General features: G+C 43.6%; 1 protein-coding gene across 3 annotated transcripts in view; it reads right to left on the reverse strand.

The window, feature by feature from the left end:
- The window catches only part of MACROD2 (mono-ADP ribosylhydrolase 2), a 1146647-nt gene that overhangs the window by 86623 nt on the left and 1032248 nt on the right, over nucleotides 1-27776 (reverse strand). For all 3 annotated transcript variants that reach the window (XM_066609514.1, XM_066609523.1, XM_066609505.1), the window contains exons 10-11: nucleotides 27239-27280; nucleotides 15805-15888 (exon numbers count right to left, since the gene is read on the reverse strand). In XM_066609514.1, coding sequence (XP_066465611.1) covers nucleotides 15805-15888; nucleotides 27239-27280 — 126 coding nt within the window. The remainder of the gene's footprint in view (nucleotides 1-15804; nucleotides 15889-27238; nucleotides 27281-27776) is intronic.

A 27776-nucleotide genomic window follows, 5' to 3' on the forward strand; every position in this document is an offset into this window, starting at 1 on the left:
TGAGGAGAAAGAGACAATTTAAAACCAGGAGACTGTGAGTTACAGTAGCACAACACTGGGAAATAAGCACATCTGTCACTGGAGAACAGGCCGGTGGCAATGCGCTTTGTTTCTCTTCAAAAAACTGGCCACTGATTATTAATGGAGTCTGTTCCCTCTCAAGTTTTTTTTTTTTTTTTTTTGCTTTTATGACAGTTAAGAAATTAAAGAGTTGATATATACATTTATAGCTTGTTTTAAAAAAAAAGCAGTGGGTAACCTAGTGTTTAATAAGCAGCTGTTTCACTGTCAAGGATGACAAGAAGCTTGCACAATAAAAATAGAAAAGGCAGAAACTTGCTTGAGCCTGCATACTTTTCCATCACTTTTTAAGGAGTGGTGTTTAGTATGCAAGGAGGCAAGGCCAAAGACAGGCTGTGATAGCAGCCCCCAAATGAAACAGCTGATGCAATAATAAGCAGGGAGTCAGAAGGGAGAGGATGAAACAAGAATTTTGTAGAAAGCAGAAGGTAATCTCAGAGCTATAACAGGAGAAAGGGTTTCTGCACTTTCCACTTTCATTGTAACAGCTCTCCAGAGAATGCATTGTCACACCACTTACTGATCCCATCATGAACGTGGAAAGCCAAAGATGTTAGGAGCCTGCTGCCTGGCCATTTAATTTTGCCTTTGTTGCACAGCTTTTAAGAAAAGAAAGGCTTGCGGTTTTGTTGTTTTTTATTCTTACTGCATCAGCTGCTGCAAGTTGTACCTCACTGCACAAGCAGTCTATATAAAGACCTTAACACCTCAACTGCAGCAGACTCTCATGTTACATTTTTTAGATTCCTGCAAGCTTGTGTGGCGAGTTCTTACTTTGTAGGCTTGCCATTGCCACATAGTCAGTATCCATGTAGCCATCCAATATTGAGCCCAGGCAATCACATCAGTGATGCTGAAAACATGGGTTGTTTCATATACCAGTGCCACCCAGCCCCAGAAGAGAGATGCTGTGATTGAAAATAACCTCACTGCATGATCTTTACATTTAAGTATCAGTTCAGCACTATGGCAGGAGTTCCCAAAGTGTGAGCCGTAATGCCTTAGGGCAGCGACTAACTAGCAACTGCTGTGCACTCAGAATGTAGTCCCTGCCCGGACCACTTCCAACTGTGTGAAGTCCCCCTCAATCGGGGAACAAGGACACTCTGGACAGTTGTGTCATCTGCCCAGCATCCCAGAAGGCAGTGTGACAGGACATCCAGGCAGATGTAACTACCCAGATTTGTCCATCTGGTGAGCGGACCTTTCAGTTCCACTGGGGCACCACGTGAAATCCCCCTCGATCGGGGGACAAGGATGCTCTGGGCAGTTGCATTGTCTGCCTAGCATCCCAGAAGGCAGTGCGACAAGACATCCAGGCATATGCAACTGCCCAGAGCATCCCTGTCCCCCGATCAAGGGGGACTTCGTGTGGTGCCCCAGTGGAACTAAAAGGTCCGCTCACCAGGTGGACAGATCCGCATAGATGCTGGATTTGGCCCCCAGGTCATGTTTGAGCAACCCTGCCTTAGGGCATCACAACACACTCAAAGGGGTGCTGTGGGATGTCCCCAGTGGACCTCGTACCTATTCCCCCAGGCACCACCAACTCTCTGCCATCTTGGATCTTTGGATGCTATCATCTTGAATCTCACAAGATTTTGCAATCTTGTGCCTGGCTGAGTTGGGAAGAAGAGGCTGTGGGGTATCGTGACCCAGGTAAGTTTGGGAAGCACTGCACTATGGGATAGGAAGCACCAAGTTTGTGGCCTAGGGAAAGGTGGTTATAGAAATTTATAACATAGATAAATAAGTGGCCACAACCTTGGGTGCCTGAAATGGAGTACTAAATTCCACCCCTGCCAATCACCTTCTCAACTATCTCCCTGCTCTTGCCACTGCCACCCTCCTTCGCAACCTTGCTTGGCAACAATATGTAAAGAGCACCTCTTCATTCTCCTCCAGCACACTCTCTTTGAAAAAAGAGCATGACAGGGTGGAAGAGGAAATGTAGTGGAGAAAAGAAGAAAGAAGTATAGAGAGTCTTCTAGGACACTCCTCCGCTCCACAACCTCTTGTGCTTTGCTCCCTGCAGTAGCAAAGATGCAGGGCATGGCCCTTATTCCCCATTAAACTACTGCCTGAGGTGACCATACAGTAAGCTTCATGGGTGGGACAGCCTGCCACCACGCCGCTGCCTTAAGAACTAGCCCTCTGTCAATGAATAATACATAACTGGCTCCTAAAAAAGTCTATGTACTACTAGTGGAGTTGGGCTTTGCTCTTGATGGGTTTTTCAGGCTATCACAGACCAATCGAAGGTGAACTTGGTCCAACAACAATCAGATGCCATATATTTATCAAAATGGCAATAAGGCAGTGGTACACTGTAGATGACCGCTCTTCCACCAATCAGTCACAGGTCTGAGGTGCTTGCTACAAAGTTAGTGAGTGAGCTAACTTTGAGTACAAAAATGACCTGGACAACATCACTGGATTGATCCAAGACTGTAATAATTTGGTCTCAGATTTTACATAGAAATAATGTGAATGTTTAAATACTGCAATTGTGCCATCTCAAATGCATGCATTAAGATTTCTGGAACCTGGACAGCTGGAACAAAATAGTGCAGGCGTTCAAGCTATTCCAGTCACAGAAAATGTTCAGAATTTAAAGCACACTCTCTTCCATTCTTTCCCTGGCCTCAGACAGAATCCCCACTGTTGTGGAACTACAAATGGATTAAAATGAATCATCAGGGCAGTGGCCTGAGGTTACAAAATCTTTCAATCATTTTAATTTCTTTAATTAAATTATGATTTAGGTCAAGTTTAATAACAGCTTGGTCTACTACCCTATGGCGTGGAGAGGGAGCTGGGGCAGGAAAGGAGGTGGAGAGTATTTTATTAGAATCAGCAAAGTATTAGCTCTAGTAATTGTTAAACAGTTTTCTGAGCCTGATACGGTGTTTGCTGACTTCACAATTTATTGCAATAGTCTTGACAGGACAAAAGTACCTAGCAGGCATTCAGAACTTGAACCTGACTTCACAAAATCCTTCATGAAATCCAGTTTGTCTCCTGCCAAATGTGCTCAATAACACTCTCCAGTTCTGAACAAATGGGAAGCATTACGCAGTAGTCAGGCAACAAGACTCCCGTTATGTTTTTCCTCCTCTGTCAAAAAGCAGAAGCTCAGGGCAGCCTCTGTATGCCAGCTTCCTTCGCAGGAGAAAGCAACCATCTTGCAGTGTTCTTTGTAAATGTATTTATTTGCAGATTATGAAGAAATTGTTAGGAAACGAGCACACTGAGCTCAGGCAGGTCTCATTCGAGTCCAGAATTGAGACAAACTCTCCAAACTCACTCAAAGAGCGCACCAAGTTGCTCCTGGTGAGGCATTGTTTTAATTGCATACTTTCAGTCTGAAGCTCTTGGGTGTGATTTCTAGGAAACCTGGTCAGTGTATGTGCTGGCCAGCCAGGACAATTTTGGAGGTCTCCTTGCTTCAGTGGAGACCAGCCACTTCATTAACTTCCCATTAGTCAGTACACCTTGCTCTGAACAACATTAGGGCTCTTAAGGAAAGGTGATACACTCAGTGACCATAACATTATTGAGACATGAAGATTATTTTCAGTGGAGGGGCATGCTTTGCAGGCACAACGTCCCAGGTTGAATCACCAGGATCTCCAGGGAGGGTAGAGAGAAATGCCTGTCTGAAACTCTGGAAAGTCACAGTCTGTCACAGTAGACAATACTGAGCTAGATAGATCAATGATCTGACTCAGTGAAAGGAACTCCTATGTCTAATCCTGGCCTTGAACATAAATGGGACCAATATTTTAAGTCACTCAGACTCCCTGACTTAAGGTATCTAAAGCTTTCAGCATATCAAGCCTAACTTGCATTCCTCTAACAGGAATGATCGGCAACAATATATTAAAACCATTCAGCTATGCAAAGATCCAGTCTACATTAAGCTCTTTTCCAGAGTGACTCTATCAGACATTATTTCCAATCTGCTTTTTTTTTTTTTGGGGGGGGGGGGGATACAGCTCCATAATCCTGTGCTTTACGCCCTGCACAATTCCAGATAAACATTTTATTATTATCTTCCTGTGTCTTCTTTGCCTCCTGCAAAACGAACCGACTTTTTGGGTGATTTTTTTGCACTCTTTTGCAAAACAGTGCAGACCTGTTCACAAGGGGGTAGGCATTCAGGGAAGAGGGAAAGCATCTCCATTGCCAAGACAACTGGGCTGATGCTCCCTATAGGCCTGCACATCCCACTGCAAATAGTGCAGTGCGGAGGAAGAATGCACTGGTTGCCGTGGCAACAACAATGTTCCCTCTTCCCCCCACCAAGCAGCTGTAGATAGTGAAACAATGGCTGTCAATAGGCATTTGAAAATGTTTATTGGGGCGCGTGTGTGTGCCCTTTTTTTTGTGCCCCTTTTGTGCCCTTCCGCCATGGCTACCTTCACAGAAAAATTCAGTGCACTACTAATATATATATATATATATATATATATATATATATATATATATATATATATATATATATATATATATATATTATTTATTTATTTATTTATTTATTTATTTATTTATTTATTTATTTATTCTCAATGGAAGTTGAGAAGAATTAACTATGAACTCTCAGGCTGGGATTCATAGGATTTGCACAACAGCAACTGCATTCATGGAAGCTCTTCAGACTTTCCTTCCCACCAGTGGTGTCGCTAGGGGGTGCAGGTCGCACCAGGTGACACACATGGGGGGGTGACACCACTACTGACCAAAATTTTTAAAAACCTTGGCATTTTTGAATAATACAATCAGGTTATATATCAATCAATGCGTAATGTCATGCAGACTGCAATGAAACAAACCACGTTGAAATATATAAATACTATTGCAATTTATAGCCAAAAAACCAGCAGGGGCAGGGCGATGGTGTATCACCATGACCACTGCCCAGGGAGTTTCCACCACTCCCTGCATGGGAAGGGGCCATCATGGGCATGATGCACTGGCCTTCTGAACTGGGTGACACAAACTCTAGTGACACCACTGCTTCCAACCGTAATCCCTTGTACCCATTCCAGCTGCCCCACAAAAATGTAGATATCTCCTCTCCCCATAAATATACTGTTCCATATGCAACACTGGAACTGCACTGGAGCCTTACAGTGTCATTCTTATATTTCCCTTATTTGCAAATATATAGGGTGAACTCTGGATGGAGGGCAAGATTGACAAAAAGGAGTTGGCCAAGAAGGTCACAGGCCAGGGACCCAGAAGCCTCCTCTGACCAACCCCTGAGCCCCTAATACCAGTGTCAAACACCCAAAGCACCAACAGGAAGTGGGCAGGGACACCTTTGGGGACCCAGTGCAGGGCATTGCCCCAGGAACCTAGTAGCAGAGCAGCAACAAGCCATGTGACATGCAGTTCCTCAGAAAGACCTTCCTCCTCTCTAAAGCTGCTTCTTGGGCTTTCATGCCCTATTCCTGTCTGCCTGCATTTTGGATCAACCCTGTTTCACCCCAGAATGTGTTAGAAAACAGCTTCTTTTGTTACATTTCCCCTACAAGGGAGGATGATGCAATAGGGCAATCACACTCTCATCTTAGCCTCGCCTCCCAGGAGGATTCTCATGGGGTCTCATGAGTTTCTGATGGATTCTCCCATTGAGGAAGCATCCTGAACCAGCAACAGTTAATTCTCTTTTTGTCAGGTCCCAGGCTCACTGGCTAGGGATTGCGCTAGGCCAAGCCCTGGCACCATGCACAACATCCCCATACTCCAAATTCATAAGGTCACATATACAGCAACACTTGGCACTTTCATCTGGTTAGGGACCAGAGCATGGACAAAAGTAAAAAAAAAATGGAGGAATGTCAAAGCATAGCCTTATTGAACTTGCAAATTTATTTTAGCTGGTGAAAAATGTAAATCACTAAGGACACAATCCTGCCCTTCACTTGGGTGGATGCAAGTCCCTTGCACCAGCCCAGGAGCATTTCAAAGTGCTGTAAAGCACATTTGCGCCTCCTCAGGAGTAAGACACGCTGGTGCACAGAGGCACGCCGGCACAGCCTCCATGGTGGCTTCTGTAGCGAACCTTACATTGGCCCAGCTGGGCCAATGCCAGGCTCTGGGGTGGGCTGGGAGGAGGTGGCGAGGAGGCAGGAGGAAGGTGTTCCTGGGTGGAGGGAGGGCGGGCAGTGGGTGGCCCTGGGGCTGGTGAGTGGGGAGCAGGAGGCGGGGTTGGGATCCAGCAATTATGCTGGACCCCCTACCCCCATTCCCAGGGAGTTTGGAGCGGCTTCAGGTTGCTCTGCTCTCCTCGAACTTGCGCAACCTCAGGAGGTGGTGCAAGTCCAAGGAGACCTATAGGGGCCAGGGTGCTTTACCTGGAGGTAAGGGGAAAAGTTTCCCCTTGCCTCTGGCTGAGCTGCTTTGGGCCTCTATCCTGTGCTGGATACAGTGCAAGCCTCTTGGCTTGCTTGTTCCAGCACAGGATATGATTGTGCCCTAATTATATAACACATGTGAATGTGTGTGAAACTTAAATAAACAGGAAAAAACAGGGAAAAAACATAAGAATGTCAATGGATGTCATGAAAGGTTGGGTGAGACTGGAGGAAAGAGGAAATGTGGTTATAACTGAAAATGGCTGAAAGAGCAAAGTGCTGAAAGACAAATGGATGAAAATCAAGGTACTGCTGAACAAAGTGTCAGATGGTTCTCCCTCCCCCAAATTATAAGCTTGCTATCGGCAGATACAGCAGGTAAAAGCAGCTAGTTTCTTTTCTTTCCGCTGCTGAAAAATTGCAAGGTTCCCTCTCCTTCTTCATAAGTACACAGAGGAGGAGCAGAACCCCAGGAAAGGCACACTGGGCACATCCCAACAAGGTGGTTGCCCGGGCCTTAATCAAGCCGAGCCCGAGAGTCACACCACTTGCTCTGCTGAATTTTAAACAGGCCATTTATTGGTTCTGAGGAAAAATGGATTCCCTATTCTGTATGTAAAGCCCCATCAAGAAATGCAGCTGCCCCACCGAGCAAGGAAGGCTGACCACTTATGCTCTTCCTTACTGCTGGAACAGGCTGATGAAATTATTTCATTGTTGACAACTGAGGAAATGGGCAGCATTGCACCCCTCTAACTTCTTCACCGATGAAAGCAGAGTCATTTTTAGGTACCTGTTAACACCCCATTCTCACATGAAGGGTCTCTGCCTGGGCACCCCTGCCTCCACTGCACTTTGCTGAAAACTTCTCTTCTGCTTACTTAGGTTGTAATTCATCTCCTCGACAGCTTGCTCTGCACTGGCTTCTGCAGAAAACATGCATTAGACTAACTTAACAGACTGGGTTTTTCTTTAACTTAGAACCTTTAATAAAATTGACAGGTCCCACCAGGCAACTGGTTGTACTTACAACTACAACTCGAATACATTCAGATAATATATATTATTTTGTATAAGCATTTGGGGAGCAAGGGAAGCAGGGCTCTGGCACTGTGTGACCAGCTGCATGTGTTGACATGCATGTTTTCTACAACCATGATGCATCTGCCCCCATAGAGAGAATTTCTAGAGAGCTGGGAAAGGGGGCTGAAGGCTTAAGAAGCATGTGTGAATGCAATAACAACCAGTTAAAAAGACATCATGTCCTTCAGAGACAAAAACAGGGACAGGAACAAATAAAGTGGATATCTCTAGTGAATAGGGATAACTGGATTGCATGTTACATTTTATTTATGTATTTAAAAGATTTGTTACTAGGGTATTTGCATTCTGCATGGATGTGTCCTGGTCACCGACATCCCTGGACATTCATGTGTGGTTTTTTTGGCCCCGAGTTATTTGCTTCCCACCATAACTGGGCAACAAACTTCATGTTACATATGCTAAGCCTCTTATCCCAGCCCTAACCCTAACTTTGTGTTTTAAAATAGAAAGTATATCTAATATAAATATACATATATTGAGACACCAATGTCCAGGATACAGAAAGAATGGACACAAATGTCCAATACCAAGATGCATTTGATCAGGACAAACCTGTCCAGGATGTTATGTCCTATCACTAAAAAGATTTATACCCTGTGCTTCCCCTGACAATGGGGCACCTATAAGACATGTGTCATATCATCTGGATACTAAAAATGGTGAAAAAATAAAAGATATAAAATCTAATTCACAAAAACATAGAGTACAAAAATTTTCAGAGCAAGGGGCAGAATGAGGAGAACTCCAATTGTGATTTTTTTAAAAACACAATGCCTTTTTAGACTTCCACTAAAATAGGGGGGAAAGAAGGAAAGGGAAAGAAAATATGCTTAAATGCCTTTCTTCAGCATCACTGCATACCACATTGATTAAAGCATTGTTCACACAGAGGCTGCAGGATCTATTTTTGTGATTAACACAGTGGGGTTTTTAAAAAACGTGTTCTGCCAGTAAGTGAAACACAGTTATTTTTATGTGTCACAGATTAATAAAACTCTGTTGCTTGCATACACATAGACAATAAAGTGGGTGGACATGCATAATGAAACCAAGAAGGTCTCCAAAATGAGGGGCTAAGATTAGACATGTCAACATCACTTTCATAATTATAAAAATAAAGAGCATACCCAGGAGTATGGCATTGACCAAATCACAAAATGCTATTTAAAACAATGGTTGTGTTACAGTTTCATAAGCAGGTTAGCCAATAGCTCCCTTATGCACTGTACAATCATAGTGGCTTACTGGTTATTCAGATAGTGGAGAGAAATATGAAACGAGTTCCTTGACGGATTAGTACCCTGGAGGTACTGTGGACTGTCACTGTATATAATTCTCCTCTGACAACAGAACATTAGTCACACTTGGAACTTTATACCTTATCTTTATCTCAATAAAGATGACCAAAACATACACATACACAGTCTCTCTTTCTCATAAGAAAACTAGAAAGCCAAGATGCTGATATTCCAAAAAAAAAAATGCATGCACATACACACAGTACACACCCATTTGTGCACACATACTCATATAGCACAGATGCACACACATGCAATTACATCCAAGAGAGTTCTTCTAAACCTGGTGGTGCTGCTTTTTCTTCAAATATTCTTTTCTGGCTTTGCATTGCAATGCCGCACGTTTAAAAGGCTCTCATTCCAGGAAACCACACTACAGATTCCAATGGAGCAATAATAAATCGTACAGGATGGGCCCAATTAAGTACCAAACACATACACACACACAGGCCTTGCCCTTTCTAAAGAGTTGCTCCTGGGCATTGGGGCACTGTAAGTGACAGGGATTCAGGAAATCACTGACAACTTCCTCATGAATATGCAAAGTACCTTCCACTTGCATGTAGAACTGCTTGGATCCTGGCCATTGTAGCTGTTGTTTTTAATGTCAAAGAGACTGACAGGCAATGTATTTATAATGGGTCAAGACAAATGGAAACTGTCTTAACAAAAATGAAATAACAAGGTCTCAACTGGACTAGAAACACCAAATTCCTTTAAGTACATTTTTGCATTAAAGAGTGAATGTTTCAGGGCCATGTTTGCTGCTTGCTACTCCCCAAAGGACTCTTTCTGCAGTACTTTATCTTCATTTAAATTGTTGTTTTCAAGAGATCTATAAAATTCACTTCACTGAAGAGGAATGATTTGACTGAATGCTAAAAATGCTACTCTTTAAAAAACTGGATTTTAGAGAACCTGAAAGTCTTCAAGCTGAGAGAATGGATACATGTTTTGCACTGATGTATTTTTCTTCAACATTGCAAATGGGGCTGATTTTATAAAACGAAAATTAAATTACTGCCCACAAGGATATCACCAATCAAGCTATGAACAGCAATTTTTATTTCCGAGGTGTTCTGAACCTGGTTTGAGAGAGGCTTTGGGGCTATATTGAAAAGCAGATCAGATGCTCAGGGCAAACAGCATATAAGAAGAAGAGACATTTTATCAAGATCATATTTAACACAACAGAACTGATTGATGAAGAGCACAATCCCAAGTATATTGGCAAGCAATTGTCAGCTGCCAGTGGTCTCTAGTGAATCTGCTTCAAATATCTCTGAACATTTCAAATAAGGAAGCAGAGAAACCGAGCAATATTAAACCACCAGAGAACACCTTTACATGGACAACTAGGATTGTGTGGGCACAGTAGAACTCACAAATGACCAAACAACTTTTGAAAACTCAGAAAACTCTTTCCACACATTCCAAAAGTGCATACAATGCACAAGTGTATGTGGAGACCCACTGCCCCTACCTCATATGTCCACACATTTACCAGCGCTGTATGCACAGTCTATGAGCATACGAGCCATACCCATGACCTGGTGCCTTGAAAAATGCAGGGTCCCTGTTAAAGAAGAGTCAACCTATGCGCATACAGCTTGTTGTATGCACACAGGCTCTCTGTGCAATCTTGGTCATCTTTTATTTGTTCATTGTACATTCTTTCCACTGCGTGAAAAGGACTAAGATGATTTTGTGAGGCAGCATATGAAACTTGTTGTTCAGAACTGTTAATAAAGCCCATCTGTGAGTACAGATCTCATGCATATTTCTCTAGATCAAGGACAAAGACTTAACACATGTAATGTCATGCCCCATTTCCTACAAAGAACATTGATAAGGGGTAGAACACACAAATGGTTTTTTACTCCCTCTCCCAAACAGGCATTATAAATAGTTGCCCAATTTGCATTTTAAAAATTCTGCTCATGTACAAACACAATAAGAACCAAAGCTAGATGTTGTTTTAAACACATGGGTTTGTCTTTCTGTTCTTCGGGTTGTTTCATAAATAGCCAGGGTGGTGGGTGGTGATGGTTCCACAGCACAGAAAAGAATCTAACCCTTTCCTTCACGACAGCATTGATCTAGACTACCCCCCACCTGCTACAGTTTCCATATTAAAAAAGGGATTGAGAATAACGCTGCCAATATTATTATGCCATTGCACAAATTGGTGGCAAGGCCACATCTGGAGTATTGTGTCCAGTTATGGTTGCCACATCTCAAAAGGACATAGTAGAAATAGAAAAGGTGCAGAAGAGAGTGACCAAAATGATTAGTGGGCTAAGGTACCTCCCTTATGAAGAAAGGCTACAACATTTGGGTATCTTCAGGCTAGAAAGAAGGTGTCTGAGGGGGGACATGATTGAGACATATACAATTATGTATGGGGTGGATACAGTGGATACAAGGAAGTTCTTTTCCCTCTCACACAACCCAGAACCAGGGGACATCCACTAACAGTGAGTGGTGGGATCATTATGACACAAGAAAATGTTTCTTTACCCATCATGTAATTACTCTTTGCCACAGGATGTTATGATGGCAACCTGGATGTCTAAGGGCACAGTCCTAACCCCTTATGTCAGTGCTTTCCAGCAGTGACATCAGGGCAATGCAGCTCTGAGGTAAGGGAACAAACATTCCCTTACTTTGAGGAGGCCTCCATGAGTGACACCCAACTGCAGGATGCAGCACACGTCCCACTGGCAACGCTATGCCAGTGCTGGAAAACACTGACATAAGGGGTTAGGATTGCACCCTAAATGTCTTTAAAAGGGGATTGGACCGATTTATGGAGGAAACATCCATCACAGGTTACAAGCCATGATAACTATATGCAACCTCCAGGTTTTAGAGGTAGCTTATCTCTGAATGCCGGGTGCAAGGGAGTGGCAACAGGATACAGGTATCTTGTTGTCTTGCGTTCTCCTTGCAGCATCTGGTGGGCCACTGTGAGATACAGGAAGCTGAACTAATGGGCCTTTGGTGTGATCCAGCAGGGCTCTTCTTGTGTTCACATGTGCGACACCTGCACACACCCCGCAGAAAGCCCAGTGATGAAAACTCATTGTTTTTATGGCAATTTAAGCAAATGAAAGGAAGGTTTTTAAAGATATGTTCTCACACATAAGTTTCTAACAGGAGAGAAAGAATCCTGGAGACATCAGTCTCTACACTGACAGCTACTGAGATGACTGGAAAATATCATGCATTCGTCTATCATGCAGACTCTGTGCTCTCTGAAGTGCCTCAGATATTCCAAGCACACATGGGTGACAGTGTGGCATAAAATGGGCTCTGTTTGAGGGAGGTGAGAACAGTCATATGTCAGTAAACTTATGCCCCTCAGCTCCTCAACAGCATTTCACACATTTCATGTTGAATCTGAAAGCTAAAAGGCAAAAGGGTCAATCCACAACTGACCATATGAAAGATGATTTGCTGACCCTTGCTTCTAGTGATGATTGGATCATCCATCAAACACTTTTATATGCTAGCAAGGTAATGTGCAAACAGTTATAATGGCCTAAGATTTGCTGCTAAAGTACATAAGTGCTTTGGATAAAGTGTACCAGAAGAAACACCTGCGCAACATCATTAAAATGCCACATCACAGTGAAAACGGTACACCGCAGCAGATGTATTAAACGGTGGTGCTAGAGTCACAGATTCTACAAGCTGCAAATTGGAACAGAAAAGTCAATTGTCTCCCCTTCCTAATTTAGCTTTTTAAATGGACGAGTTAGTTATTTAATTAATATGGAAAAATGATATTTATTTTTGCTCCAACTCCTCAGGAGGATAGCTAGGCATGTATGGAGGTAGTAACAATAGCATTACTTAAATTAAAAGTATGTTTGTATAGATTGGCAACTATAGTTGTTCAGTGACCACTGAAAAATTTATCTTGGGGCTGTGTCCAGTTAAAGAAAAAAATTCATGTTATTTTTAATCAATTGATAGTGGTGAAGATCAATTCTTTTAATCAGGAACTGAAAATGCAATCTGAAATGGGTTTCAGAGCCAGAACTAAGGAAAACCTGGCAAAACTTAACCCTGGTTAATGTCAGCACTGATGTAAAGTTTAACCACAGAGAAAGCAAGAGGGAGGAATTAACACTAGGAAGGAACTGTACATTTTTAAAGTTGATTCTTGATTTGTTAGTTGCAGTTAGCAGAGAACCAGCTTATGCCTGCACTGGCCTGCTAAAGCATCCACTCCATACTGTTATTCAAAGTATAGGAACTATATGACAGAAGTGGGCAACGCTACTCAAGAGAAAATGCAGGTCTGAATCAAAATGATATTACAGTGGAGAAAACACAAATGGAAATAGGAAATGAGATACACCACTACGGTTTTTCCACTGTTGTGTATTGAGCCTATCAAAGACAATCACTACAAATGCTGCAGCCAGACTAGTATCTTCCAAAGAAATAGAGACTTGTCATTTGATATAAGGGTTTACTGAATCATTATGGCTTTGGCTTCAGTGGTGTAGCTAAGGGGGTGCAGGGGAAGCAGCTGCACTGGGATATAGCTGCTGGGGGTGCAATATTGGGGGAACTACACCTGTGCATGAGTTACATTGGGCTGCTGCAGCTTTGCCAGGCACATTGGACTACTAGGGAAGGGCGCAACAGTTGTCCACTGTTATCACCATGCGTGTGTGTGCGACTTACATTCGACTGCAGGCCCCGCCAGCAGCCAAGTGTAAGTTGCATGCTTGTGATGCAACAGGCTGCACTGCAGCCGGGAGGGAGCAGGGAAGCCCCGCCTGAGTCGCCCTCGCTCTGCACTTGGGTGGGAAGGAGAGGCGAGGGAACAGGACACCTGTCCAACTTTGGCAGAGCCCAGAAGGAGGTCAAGGTGGCGATAGCAGACACTGAGCAGGGAAAGTTTGTGGCTCTGCTCCGCTGCGCCCAAGACCTCAGCGGGGCTGTGGGAGACCTTTGTGGGACACCTTGGTGTGGGGGGCACTGCCCCTCCACCAAGAACTAACAGCTCCTCCATTGAGGCCTGCGTGTGCTGAGGTGAGGGTGCTTCCCCACCGGGGCTATCAACCACCTTTGCTTCCCTTGCCAGCAGCAGCAGCTGGAAGGACAGAAGGGGAGGTGTGTTGCCGCTGCCTCCTGTGTGGCCTCAAAGCACAATCCTATGCATGTTTACTTAGAAGTAAGTCCCACTGTGTCTAATAGGGCTTACTCCCAGGAAAGTGTGGACAGGATTGCAGCCTCAGTCAGTCAGTCAGGCGCAACTTCCTTCCACCTGCCCACCCCAAGTTCTCCTCCCCCCAGCCGCTGCAAGTGAGCAAGCCTCCCTCCCCCTCTGCGAGGCAGCTGCGGGGCTTGAGCTCTGCCTGCCAAACAAAATGGCTACCTTGTGGGGGCATGTCCCGACCTCCCCTCACACGTGTGCAGGGCTCGTCTCAGACAATGTAGCCCGTTGTCCCCTGTAGCCCAATGTGCCTGGCAGGGCTTCAGCAGCTCAGTGTAAGACAGGAGGTGGAGTCCACCTCCCGGGGAACGGCGGTAGGAAGTGACCTCTTCCTTTGGAGAAGTGGCAGTGGCCTGTTGCCCCTTGCTCCAGGGACTTGGGAGTGCGTAGGAGGGAGCTGGTTCTGGGGGGAGGCAGAAAGCAGTTTGGGGTGTGTGGCAGATTTCTTATTTTTCACTTTTTTAAAAAAAGTGGGTGTGAAATGTGATGTCATTTTGAGCTCCACAGTGGGCAATACAATTGTCAGTTACACTACTGCTTGGTTTCCTGCATGCTGTATACCAGTAGTCTTAACCATTTTCAGACTCAGGGCCCACCTTTATTGCTATTTTTTTTTAACTGTACTAATGCATCATTCTACTTTTGCCCTGACTCCATGAATGGAGGACAAGGCTTCCACACTTTCAAGCTGCACAGAATAGGAAATGTTTGGTCAATGAAGTGAGAAAAGATGTAATACTGAAATGTCCTCCTCTGTGCAACAATTAAAGATACAGGAAGCCTGATTTCTTTTGCATCTGGCCATGTTCTCTTAATAACTCTCTTTTTTTCAAAACCCACAAACAGGAAGGAAAAACAGGGATGGAAACACCACTGTGTTGACTCACTTTAGGTGAGGGAACAACCTACACGTGGCTTAGTGTTGGGCAGCTACTGTACTCAAACATCCTTACAATACACACAAAACTTCACTTACCATAAAGGGCTGTGGTAGAAAATATTGCCATCTAGCTCCTGCAAGCCTGTAGCGCCTTTCTTAAATGGGTGGTTCTAATCTAGTCCTAGAATTCTTGCATGAGCACTGCGCTGCCCCCCCAAACCAAAGTGAACTGGAAGTCCTAGCTTTCATTTCAAAGTCCTAGCGTTGGGTGAGCAGCAGAGCTCCTACTGAGTTTCGGATGGGGCTGTAAATGTAAATCCAGCTCACTAAAGTCACTGGAATTTATATATCAGGGACTGGAATTGTTATTTAATGGTATGACTTTTTAATCCATGCCAGTCCTTATTAAAGTCCAAACATACCAACAAAAGAAGAAGGAACCATTCATTTTTGGAATTATGTTAACAAACATTGATTTGTTTTCTGATCCTACAACTTAGAAAACCACACATTCTGCTTTTCCATCCCCAGTAAACACAAGTAACATAGCTTTAAAACTGAGTGTTGCAATTGGTATCCTTCTGTTGGCAAGTAAATCGTTTTTGTACAACTTAGGGCCAAAATTATGCATGGGAAAGAGAAAAGAAAACATGTTTGGCTTGCAATAACCTTAGGGGCCAAACGACACTAGGGAGTGATACAGAAATTACATAGTAAATACAGACACTTGGAATATTTTAAAACAAATGGACTGTATACTATATAATCTAAAAATTAAAGGGAACCGTTCTTTGTGTAATGAAAAACTGATAAATGACTCCACGGAGGTTTAATCCCACCTACCTGCATCATCATCCTCCAGGTTCTCAGATTGCTTTGCTTTGCATTTCACGGGTGAAGGAGACCGGCCTTTCTGCTCCACTCCCTCTGCAAGAACAAAGAATTAATAAATACATGTGATTTTCAAGTAGTGTTATTTTTATGAAATATTAATGTGCAAGATATTGGAAGAATAAATAGATTGTCTTTCTGTGTTGCTTTTAGAGAGGAATACCTGTACAATAAGCATTGTGAACATTGATTTCTGCCTCATGGGTTGTTATCAAGGCTGTGAGTGACCTCAGGTTGAACTCTAAATGTCATAGTTCAACAGTGACTAAACCTCACAGATAAATAACCATATTCTCATCTTCTATTAATCCTTTCTATACGTATCAAGTTTAATTATTTGCCAAGCACTGAGAAATGCATTCTATTGTAAGGTCAAAAGAATATCTACTGAATCAACATATTTGTATATACATACTTCACTAAATTATAAAAGAATAGTCATGGCAACTTAGCAGCTTAGGGAGCAATCCTAACCGGCATTTATGCCGGTATAAGTGCTTTGGAGGAGTCGTCAAACAAGCCATAAAGCACGTTTGCGCCTCCTTAGGCGGGAGCTCTGTCGGTGCATCCAGATGTGCCGACGCGTGGACAGAGGCAGAAGCCTCCGCCGCGGCTCCTGCGCCGCTGCTTGTGCCGGTGTGAGCGCGCCAGCACAAGCAGCAAAGGTAGGCGTGGGGGTGTGTGGGGAGGGGGCGGGAGGGGGCGTTACTGGGGAGAGGGTGGGCCCAGGGGCAGGCGCATGGAGAGCCAGGGGTGGGGCTGGAACCCGGCAGTTATGCCGGATCCCAACCCCTATCCCCAGGGCGAGCGGAGCGGCTTCAAGCCACTCCGCTCTCCTCGGACTTGCGCCACCTCCAGAGGTGGGGTGGGTCCAAGGAGACCCATAGGGGCGTGCAGCCCTTAACCAGGGGTAAGGGGAAGAGCTTCCCTTTGCCCCTGGCTGAGCCGCTGCTCACTGCAATCCCGCATTGGATGCAGCACAAGCCTCTTGGCTTACCTGCTCCAGCGCAGGTTAGAATTGCGCCCTTAGTTGAGCCATGGAAATAGGCATATTGGCTTTAGTACAGAGGTTCCTAAACAGCACATTATCACTTAATGGAACCAATGTTCCCTCGTCTCTCCCAAGCCTCCTAATCTGCCACCTCTGCTAGATGCAGTATGCAACTTTTGGGGGCAGCTGCACTGGCAGCGGGGGGGGGGGGCAGAGGATAGGATTAGCTTCTCATTTTACTTGCTGAGAACTGGAAACTACTAATCTTTACAGGCTATGAATTTCCTTTTAAATAGTTCAAAACTAAGGGTAGTGTAGAGAACTGCTGGGGACTGTGGTCAGAATTTTTATGTCCTCCAGTAATGATACTTAAATTTTTACATTGTCAGTTGACAGCCCAATCCTATCCACACTTTCCTGGGAGTAAGCCCCATTGACTCTAATGGGACTTACTTCTGAGTAGGCATGCATAGGATTGGGCTGCCAATCAACAAGAGATGTCCAGCCAATTGTTGAGATACAATAATGTGAACAGTCCTTTTAATAACTACTAAAGTAACAATACCACCCATAAGAAAATAATCCAGATAAATGGCCATAAGAAAGAATACAGGGAAATAATATTTAGTACCACAATTTGTTAGCCATGTACAGAATATAGAAGTATTATAGTTCTAGAGAATTTAATGCAAAGTATGCTATGCATATTTTTATTGACAGACTTGTAGTCTTTTCAGCTACAGCAGTGATTCTCAACGTTTGTCCTCCACTGTACCATTTCACAAAGTCCAGCTATTCGAAGTAACCACTAGAAGTAACTGGCGATGACATAATTGCCAGTTACTTCTGAATTGGGAGGCCAGATGCAACACGACAAACAACAGTAAAAGGCTTAGGGTGGAAAGGACAGCTTTGTCAAGCACAGAAAAGCATGCTTTCAAGCCTCCTACCATTGCTTGTTGTGTCATGTTCCTGGTCTCGCTGCTAGGTGGTAGGTGTCCAGAGGTCCCATGAGTACCAAGAGACACCACCTCAAGTACCACCGGTGGTACCTGTACCAATGGTTGAGAAACACTGAGCTACAGCAATTGATAAAGTCACTCACACACTAAGTCCCAAAGAACATTGTGAAATTTCCTTTTAGTCCAAGGTTCTGGGACATAAGAACATAAGAATGGCCCCGCTGGATCAGGCCATAGGCCCATCTAATGCAGCTTCCTGTATCTCACAGTGGCCCACCAAATGCTCCAGGGACAACTGGGCGGGGAGGGGGGAATGGAAGAAAAACATCCTGGCCCCCAAGGCACTGCTGCAAGTTGTTCTTATTTTGCTTGTAGTGCACAAGAGAAATGAAGGGGGGAGAAGAGTAAAATCTCTCTTGTCTCCACCCTGTTCGCACTGATGTAATCTATCCCATTACTGATCTGGACAGGCAAGTAAAGGGTTAAGGAAGTGTTGCTTGGGGATAAGGATTAGCAGGGAGGATACTTATGTGCGCATTTATTGAGCCTTGAAATGATTCTCATTTTTTTTTCCTAAGGCGAGACTAAACTAGCTTGCTCATCTCTTGTTGGCATTAAATGGTTGAGAAATAAATTTGTGAAAAATATCAAATGTGTTATGCAATTATGAATAGTCTATTAACAGCTTGAGGTAGTTGATGGTGAGTGTTGGCAAGTCCAAACATGCTTTGGCATCGTGAAATGTTATAAAAATGTAAATTTTCCAGTATAAATCACAGAAAAATGTTAGATCAGATGCACAGTGATCTATAAATAAATGCAGTCCCAGTATTTCTACATGGAATTGTATTAGCAATGAAACTGTGTGTTTCATATATGCAAATTTCCAAAAATATGTCCTGCAAACGTACAAAAGCCAGGAGACTCAAAAGATAAGATTGCTTGAATGCACTATCATGTCACAATATCTAGATCCAGAAAAGGCAAGGATTCATGATCAGACGATGCAACACTTAATATACAGACATGTTCAATACTGAACAACTAAACTTCATAACTACATCTGTCTCTTTGATTCAAGCCAGACCAACAACATACTCCATGAAATCCAAGAGTGTCAAAAGTGCTTTTGGTTGAACATCACAATATGCTAGCAGCTGTTAGAAGACAAAGGACACTGATTAAAAAAAAAACAGACCAAATATATATTACTGGGTGAAATTCTGACCTATTTAAACCAACGGGATATTTGTAAATAACTTCAACAGGCTTCAGGGCTCCAATCAATATTAATAAAACAAAGAGCACAAACTTTTCCGCTCAGTATTTATTAATTTTTGCATAACTTATTTTTGGCTTCAAAATAATGAGACTAATGTGTAAGAATGGTTTCTAAAAAACTATTATTTATTTCCCATTGCCTCTAACGTCTAATGACTAACTGAGCTCAAATAGCAAAGTGGCCATTCTCACAAAAGATTATATTATGGGTGTAAACATCCTGCTGTTCAGTTGAGAGGTAAAAAAGTCTCACACTCACCCACATAAACAGAATACACAAAGGTAATAAGATAGGTGCCTTCCTGGGTGGCAGAGAAATGTAAAACAGAGAATGCATTTATCTCAGTCTGCCATGCATTTGGTCATCTGGTATTCCTTCATTAGAGACCTTTTGTAGCCTGAGAAAAATCATATGAAGGCATTTTTCTCTCCCAAAGGTCTCAAATGAGGCTGAATTCAGGCCCTCAGTGAGACCCTGCAGTTTCTCTCTACTAACAAGTGACTTTGAATTGCAATGGAGTCATCAGATTGAAATGTACTTGCCAGAAAAATGGGTTCGAAACACGTACTGCTGGAACAGCAAAAACTTTTAAAAGTGTTCAGGAAAGATTATACACAAAGTACAGACTGCATGCAAGCAAGGGCAGTAATTCATAAGAATGGGCTCCAACTAAGGGTTCCATCTGTTAAAGTCATGACCCACAAATGAAATGAACTGGAAGTCCATTAATGATAGGAAGTGGTTAATTGCAGTCACAACCTCAAATATCTATTATCCAACTACTCCCTTCAAACACTGAACAGAGAATATGATCTTCAAGCTGAAGCTTGAGTTAGCGTAACAAATAACTACCCTCAATACTGAATTCATGCATGTTTGTGGCATATCAGGCAATGTGCCCTAGCTTAATAATAAGCATAAGCACTAATGGGTCAGAGCGGCATAACTCCCTATTATTATAAGACATGTGAAGGTCACACTAACTTTAAAAATGCACTGATTAACAGTCTACCAAATAACTATTTCTCCAAACGCAACTCTTTTATAAGATATCTTACAGAACTCGCAATTTCTCAGAAAAGAGCTACCCGGATACTACATGTCCAGCATTTGTCCAATTCTCCAATATTTGCACTTGAACAACAGCGGATATGGAGCAGAGCATTTCAGTCCAATCGCCTCTGGAGGCCTTCGCTGGAATGTATGCAATGGCAAAGGATTCAGAACAAATGAAAAGAGAATTATTTGATTGCAGGTAGCCTGCTAGAAAGAGACAAAGGGCCAAATCCGATCCCATTTTCTAGTGACGGTGCAGACATGCGCTGCATCCTGCAGTGGGGGGGGGGGAATCATGGAGACCTCCTCCAGATAAGAGAATGTTTGTTTCTTTTCCTCAAGGCTGCATTGTGGGTGCACCAGCACTGGAAAGTTGGATAGGATTGGGCCCACACACATCACAGAACATTCACACATAACTTCATTCGAGTGCAATCATTGTTTGTGTGCACCTGCATACAGTTACTCAAATATTCCCCTCCATTCTATGCAGCCACAGTGTTTTACATTGCTAGTCTATAAAAATAGGGGTGTGCCAGAGTCACAGTGTCAAGTTGCGAGTCTCCGCTCCCCTTGACTCAAGTCGCCTGCAAGTCCATTGAGCCCCTTGACTCAATGGGCGGCTGCTGCAACTCATCTGGAGCCTTTTAAAGTGTCATTTTGTCTCGAGTCCAAGTCTTTTCGAAAAGTGAATCAGGTGCAGCTCCACTGAAAAAATGGAGGTGCTGGTGTGTGTGTCTGTGTGTCAGAGTTCTAATTTAACACTGCCCTAATGTTCCCATCCTATCTGCCATCAGTGGTGTGTTGGTCCTTCACTTCAGATTAGCCAGGGGTTTGGAAGGTGTTCCTCTTCTATCTCATGGAATTTCCTCCCTCTGCTTTGCCCACCTCCTTAATAATAATAATAATATACAGTATTTACTATAATTATTTATACTATACTATATTATTTATACTTTATACTATAAGTATAAAGTATAAATATACTATATATACTATAAGTATAATTATTTATACTTTATACTATATTATTATAATAATATAATATACAGTATAAAGACCGCCTTTCTTGGTCTTTATTCAAGACTTTATTCAAGGCGGTTTACACAGGCAGGCTTATTAAATCCACGCAGGGATTTTTACAAATTGAAAGAAGGTTCTCTCTTTCAAGAACCACCACATTCAAGATGTTACACTCCGATCTGGTTTCACATTCTGGCCTCCATCCTCCCACGCTCTGAGCAGATGGAACAGCTCAGCTGCAGCTTGCCAGCTGCTTCAAGGTCGCACGGTGCCGGTGGCCTCGAACTGGCGACCTTGTGGATGTTAATCTTCAGGCAAATGGAGGCTCTACCCTCTAGACCAGACCTCCTTAGCCCCCTGCCTGCGCTATACAGGCATTTTTCTACTGCAATCCATTGGGCACCTCCTCTCCCCTCCCTCATCAAGAGACAAAAATCAGGCAATACATTAAACCAATCAAAAGACAGTTCCTTCTGAGATGGACAAGAGACCCTGCTCCCCGCCCTGTGTGCTGACTGCCTGCCTTCTTCTGGTTCCTCCCCCAATCCTGTGCAGCATCTCTCCTCCCCCAAGAGAGGAGAGATTCCTCCTCCACTCCTACTGGAGCCAATCTACCTTCCTCTAACCAAGTCTGCTGCTCGCACTAGTTTGGTTGCCTGTTTCCGGATAGCCCACAAGGTCTTTTGGGGCAACATGGAAGCAGTGAAAAAATAATAAGCAAACAAGTACGCACACACATGAAGCCAAGTTGCAGGCCCAAAATGATGATTCCTCATGCTTCGTGTTTATATGAGCCGTTACTCTTTTCCTATCAAAGCCTGGAGTCAGTGCTCAAGTCAGAGACGTGTGTGACTCTTATAAAAGTCCCAGGGAGAGATGGGAAGACAGTTGCACTTGACAGAAGCTATGGGCCCAATCCTATCCAACTTTCTAACACTGGTATAGCTGCTGTGAAGCCCAAGGCAAGGCAACAAATGTTCCTTTATCTACTCTCCCACCACAAGATGCAGCACACACCCCATTGGCACGACTACATCAGAGCTGGAAAGCTGGATAGGATTTGGCCCTATGCCTATTTCAAATCTGGGTGCTACCAACAGGAGATACAAGCCTCCAAACTTTCCCATTTTGGTGTCCAGGTGCTCTCTGACCCTTTCCTGAGTTCACACTGAAAAATATCATTTGCTCTGTCCGACAGGTGCACCGCGTCTGGTCTCTACACTTCCAGCTTAAAGTGCCTGATGGCTTGGTGAGTGATGACATGCCTGTGGCGAGCCTCAACCCATGCCTAACAGAAGGGGAGCAGATGTAAAGCAAAACATTCCAGTCTAATGGGCTAATTTTGCATGGACTTGTAGCATACCCTAATTGGAATTAGTGTAATTTCAAAGGTTGCAGAAAAGAGGAAACATGAATGCCTTATTCTATCTACAAATTGAACCAGTTCCCCCCAATTAGCAATTTGAACTGCAATTCACATGCAATTTATTCTGAAGAAGTCTTACTACTTAAACACTAAACACTTCCTATTTGAACATGCAGTTCAATTTTATAAGTCATAAATGTTTTCTCTGTGACCACATACGAGTGGTCACAAACATGCAAACGTGTTTGTGACACACCACTCGTATATGCAAACATGGTCACAGAAAGTTGTGATGGGGGGAAGGTTATCCCTAGATTTTCCAGGGACTCTGGCTTTGGGATTACTATAGCAATATCTAATCTCGACAAGTTCCCTGTACTGATCTTTAAAACAAGCAACAACCAGGGGATTCCTCTTCCTATTCTCCAAGCAAGACTAAAACAGGTGGATTTGGGGCTATGCTAACGCAACAAAAGAACCAGTCTGTAGGAACATTAACCATCAGTAGGATGAGCTTTCAAGGCATTCAAACCCCTTGAAGGAAGTGGTAGAGAACCCTTTGGTGCATGGCTGAGAGAATGGGGCTCCCCTGATCAAGCATGACCACATTCAGGAATGTGAGGTACAGCTCCTGAACCGACTGCTGTTATACTTCTCAGAGATGCACTGCCACTTATTTCACATTTGTTGATCACAGGCAAAGGAGTTGCTGAAGTATCAGCATCATACATTCAAACATTGTACATGTAGAAGTGTCTACAAATGTGCAAGTTTTTATGTGACTGACTGCACATGCATTTATTCAACATAGGGCCTGCACCATTAAATAGAGTAGGGTTTCTTAAACTGTGGGTTGCGACCCACTTGGTGGGTCACAAAGCTGCAACTGACAAGCTGATAGCAGAGGAGTAAAATGCACTGAACCCTATGGAAAGTGAAACTGAAAGATATTGCATGTTTCCTCGTAAGTAGATGAACATGCCTTGGTCCATTATGAAGGGCAGGGTCAGTGGAATTAATCCAACCAGAATGGTCCCAGTCCGATGAACACAAGATCCCAAAAACATTTGAGAAGGAAGTCCCTCCCTCCAAGCTGATGAATGTATTGAGTTCCCTGGAAAGGGAAACTAAGCCATACGTAAGCAACTGTGCCTTGGCTCCTGTGGAAAATCAGACGAAGGGGAGTGCGAGGCTACCAGAATGGTCCTGATACTATTCAGCCGGTGCTTAACTGATACAGAAGGCTGCTCCTCCAGTACAGTACAGAAAAAAAGAGGCTTGAGCTGATAAGACCTTTTCTTTTCTTTAATACTGTAAAGGTGAGTCTTGACGGTGTGTAATCTAAAAAAGTGGGTTCCAGTGCTTCAAGGTTTGGAGCCACTGTGATTGGAAAGGGTTGTCTTTCATATATTCCTCTTCCTCCCCCCCCCCACCACCCGCCACAGTGTGTCTCATTTCCTCTCCTCATCATTCTGGGTTTTTAATGCTGTTTTGAAAGAAGTTTTGGATCTCAATCCAGCCCAAACAATAACATGTTGGATTTAAAATTGATTTTGTCCCAAATCACACTGAACTGGCTTAAATAGAAAAACTTAAACTGAACTGGGCATAGGGCTGAAAAGTCTTACATTGGGGGGGAGGGGAAGGCTTTGCGGTTTTTTCAGGCAGGCTACAGAGAAAATTCACTTGGTGGAACATGTCTGGCTTCCCCATCTCATCTCCACATATTTAATTATTTGTTTTGTTTTATTTAATTATCTGCCTATCTAGGAAAAATGGCACAATTTCATTGCTTGCTAGGGGCAATATCAGTGCTTGCTGCATTCCCAGGAAAGCACTTCCTGCTTGCTGATGTCACTTCCGGCCATGACATCACTTCCAGGGGGTTCTGGCCAGATTGTCATTCTGAAAAGTGTGTCCTGGTGCTAAAAGTTTGAGAACCACTGAAGTTGAGCATAGATGAGGGATGTCAAACTCATTTCATACAGAGGGCCAAGGTTACCATTAGTGCTGCCTGCTGAAGGCCAGAAATGACATCATTAAATAGAAGGTGACATCATTAAGCAGATAATGGGCAGAAATAAGCACTTTGTTCTCACATAGAAACTCATTAGCTGCAAATGATAGAAGAGAAAATGTGCGAATCCTGTTCATAATTTCAAGATATGAGAGAGCTCAATTATCATGCTGGGAGAGCCCAATGGAGGGATAAATTGCTTCCAGGGGTTGCACTCGGCCTGCGGGCCTTAAGTTTGACACCCCTGGCATAGACCATGGATAATGTTGTATATGCTGAATCAGTGTATCGCCCCTGGGGAAAAATAGGGTGTGTGTCCTGAATCAAGGGTGTATGTCCTGAATCCTGAAATAGAACGGGGGCACCAGAGCATGTGCTCCAGTTGGTTCCCCAGTTGGGAAGCAACTGGAGCGCATGCACCCTTATGGCAGTCAGCAGGGAAAAATCCCCCAGTGAACTGCCGAGCACGCCCTAAAAACAGAGGGAAGCACTCTGGAAGCAGAAGCAGTCCAACTGCTTCTGGACTGGGAAAACAATTGGAGTGCATGCACCCTCACAGCAGTCAGTAAGGTGAAATCACCAAGTCAGCTGCCAAGCATGCACTCGCACTCCAACTGCTTCCCGAATGATGCCATGCTAATGATGCCATGATGCTGTGTGGCACCATGACATCACGGCATTGCCCTGGACACCAAAAGCCCTAGGTACACCTCTGTGTTGAAAGTATGGGGGAATAACTATTCATGTGTATAGATCAAGAATCATGTGTACACTGTACGCAGACTGTACACATGTTGAACATGACATGTGAATCGAGTTTGTCTGCCAGAGACCTGGGGGATCCTGCTAGAGAGAGGGTAGAACACAAACCCTTGCACTTATACCGCTGTGGAACACCTGTGGTGCTGGTTGCCATGCTGCTGGGGGCAAAGGGAACAAATGCCATCCCCCTCCCCTGGAAATAATCACGGTGATGTCATCATGATTACTTCCTGAACCATGCCACAAAGCCATTCTCAGCACAGTTCCATTCCACTCTGGTCCCCTCTTCCCCCCCTTTTTTTAAAGTGGAAGGAGGAGGATGGGTGGCTGGAGAAGGCTTTCAAGGTGGCTGCAATTGCACCTCTGAGCCTTTCTGAAAGGCCCACCCAGCCTCCTCTTTTATAAATAGGGGGAAGGAGGGCTCTCAAAAGACTGCCCCCTCCTTTCCCTATTTAATGAGGAGGTGGCCAGGCAGGCCTTTCAGAAAGGCTCAGAGTGGCTGTGCAGTTGCTGTCATTGTGAGCCTTTCTGAAAGTTCCGCCCAGCCTCCTGTTCTTTAAATAGGGAGAAAGAGGGGGCAGGCCTGCAAAGGAGGGAGTGCTGTGAGAGCCTGTCCTACTTCTCAGGCACACCCCCTCTTTTGCCCTACTTAAAGAGAAGGAGGCTGAGTTGGCCCTTCAGAAAGGCTCCGAGTGGCTGTGCGATTGCAGCCACCTCAAAACCTTTCTCACCTGCCCACCCACTCTCCTCTACTTAAAAAAAAAACAGCGGAAGAGGGTGGTGGCCCTGGAGTGGCATGGAAAGGCTTCGCAGATGGCTGCAATCGTGGCCATCCTCAGAGCTTTTTTGTGCTGCTACAAGGGCCACCTGCCATCTCTGCTATTTTTTTAAAGCAATGGAGGGCAAGCAGCAGCACTGGAGATGGGGGGGCATGCAACTGGGTGGGGGCAATTTTGCCGCTCCTCCTGTGTGGCACCCTGGGACTTTTGCCCCCCTTGCCTCCCTAGGAATGCCACTGCTGTGAAATCAAATGGAGGGTTAATTCCTATATTATGTTTACAATAATGTTTCATCTGGACTGAATACATTACTGGAATACTCACTGCATTCTAATGTAAAGTTTGGCATATTATTATTATTATTATTATTATTATTATTATTATTATTATTATTAACAGTACTTATATACCGCTTTTCAGCTAAAGTTCACAAAGTGTTTTACAGAGAAAAATCAAATAACTAAATGACTCCCTGTCCCAAAAGGGCTCACAATCTAAAAAGATGCAAAGGAATACCAGCAGACAGCCACTAGAAAAGGCACTGCTGGGGTGAGGTGGGCCAGTTACTCTCCCCCTGCTAAAAAAAGGAGCACCCACTTGAAAAAGTGCCTCTTACCCAATTAGCAGGGGTATATATGCAATGGCATTCTGAAGTCAATCTATGAGCTTGTAGAAATGAAAAAAGTTATGTCAAAAATGGGTAGCCCATGTCACTTTCTCCAAGTTTGGTTCAGTGTACAAGAATCTAGATTCCCCTTGGTTTCTGCTTGTGTACTTCTCGCTGGAAAAGATGTGCTTAGCCCATTATATATGATAGCCCATCTATATATGAGACAACCTTGTGCATGATATGAAAGCACAAGGGTGCACAGACAACTCATTGTGTGAACAGAATCAGGCCATGGCTTTCATGTATTCCTTCCACACCCAAGAGCAGGGAGGAAAATCACCAGAATAACCAACTACGCTGAAGTCAGAGAAAATCCCCTCTGAATCCTTAGCACAGCCATGAAAATCTAAGCATGAAAGCAAATCACATCATCTGAGAAATTGCAAAAATTTGCTAGCCTCATCAGTGTTCTGACTTGTGACTGGTTTTAGCTTCAAAAATACGATTCTGCCCAAAAATATAAATACTATTTACTGACCTGCATTCGTATTCATTTCAACCTCTTCTTCATTGCCCTCATCTGTCAAAATCAGGGGGGGTGGGAGAGAGAGAGACAGTTAAGTATACGAGACATATTACTTTTAAAAATAACATTTAAGGATTCTTCTTCAAAGTTGAACATACACATAAAAAAAAATACTGTGATCATGTGTCACTCAAGATACGAAGAATAAGTAGCAATGCTCCATCATCACCATTTCCACTGAGGAGTTAAAAGTCAAACACACTACAATTTGTGCATTAAGCTAAGGGTTCTGAGCTTTTGTTAAATGCTGCCTTGCTTTACATTATCACTGAGTCATCAGCCACTGCAGCAAGATGAGTACTGTTGAACTTGGCAAGCACATCAAAGCAATAAGTGCATTTTTAATATATTACTTTCAATTACATTTATCTGCAGGAATTTGGGGTGTGATTCTGGTAAGCATTTTGTTTGCACAGTTTCAATCAACGTGAATGGAGATTTAGTACAATTAAATTCTATACCACTGGACTCGAAAATATTGTTTCATTCC

Source organism: Tiliqua scincoides, chromosome 1, assembly GCF_035046505.1.
Source record: "Tiliqua scincoides isolate rTilSci1 chromosome 1, rTilSci1.hap2, whole genome shotgun sequence".
NCBI lineage: Eukaryota > Metazoa > Chordata > Lepidosauria > Squamata > Scincidae > Tiliqua > Tiliqua scincoides.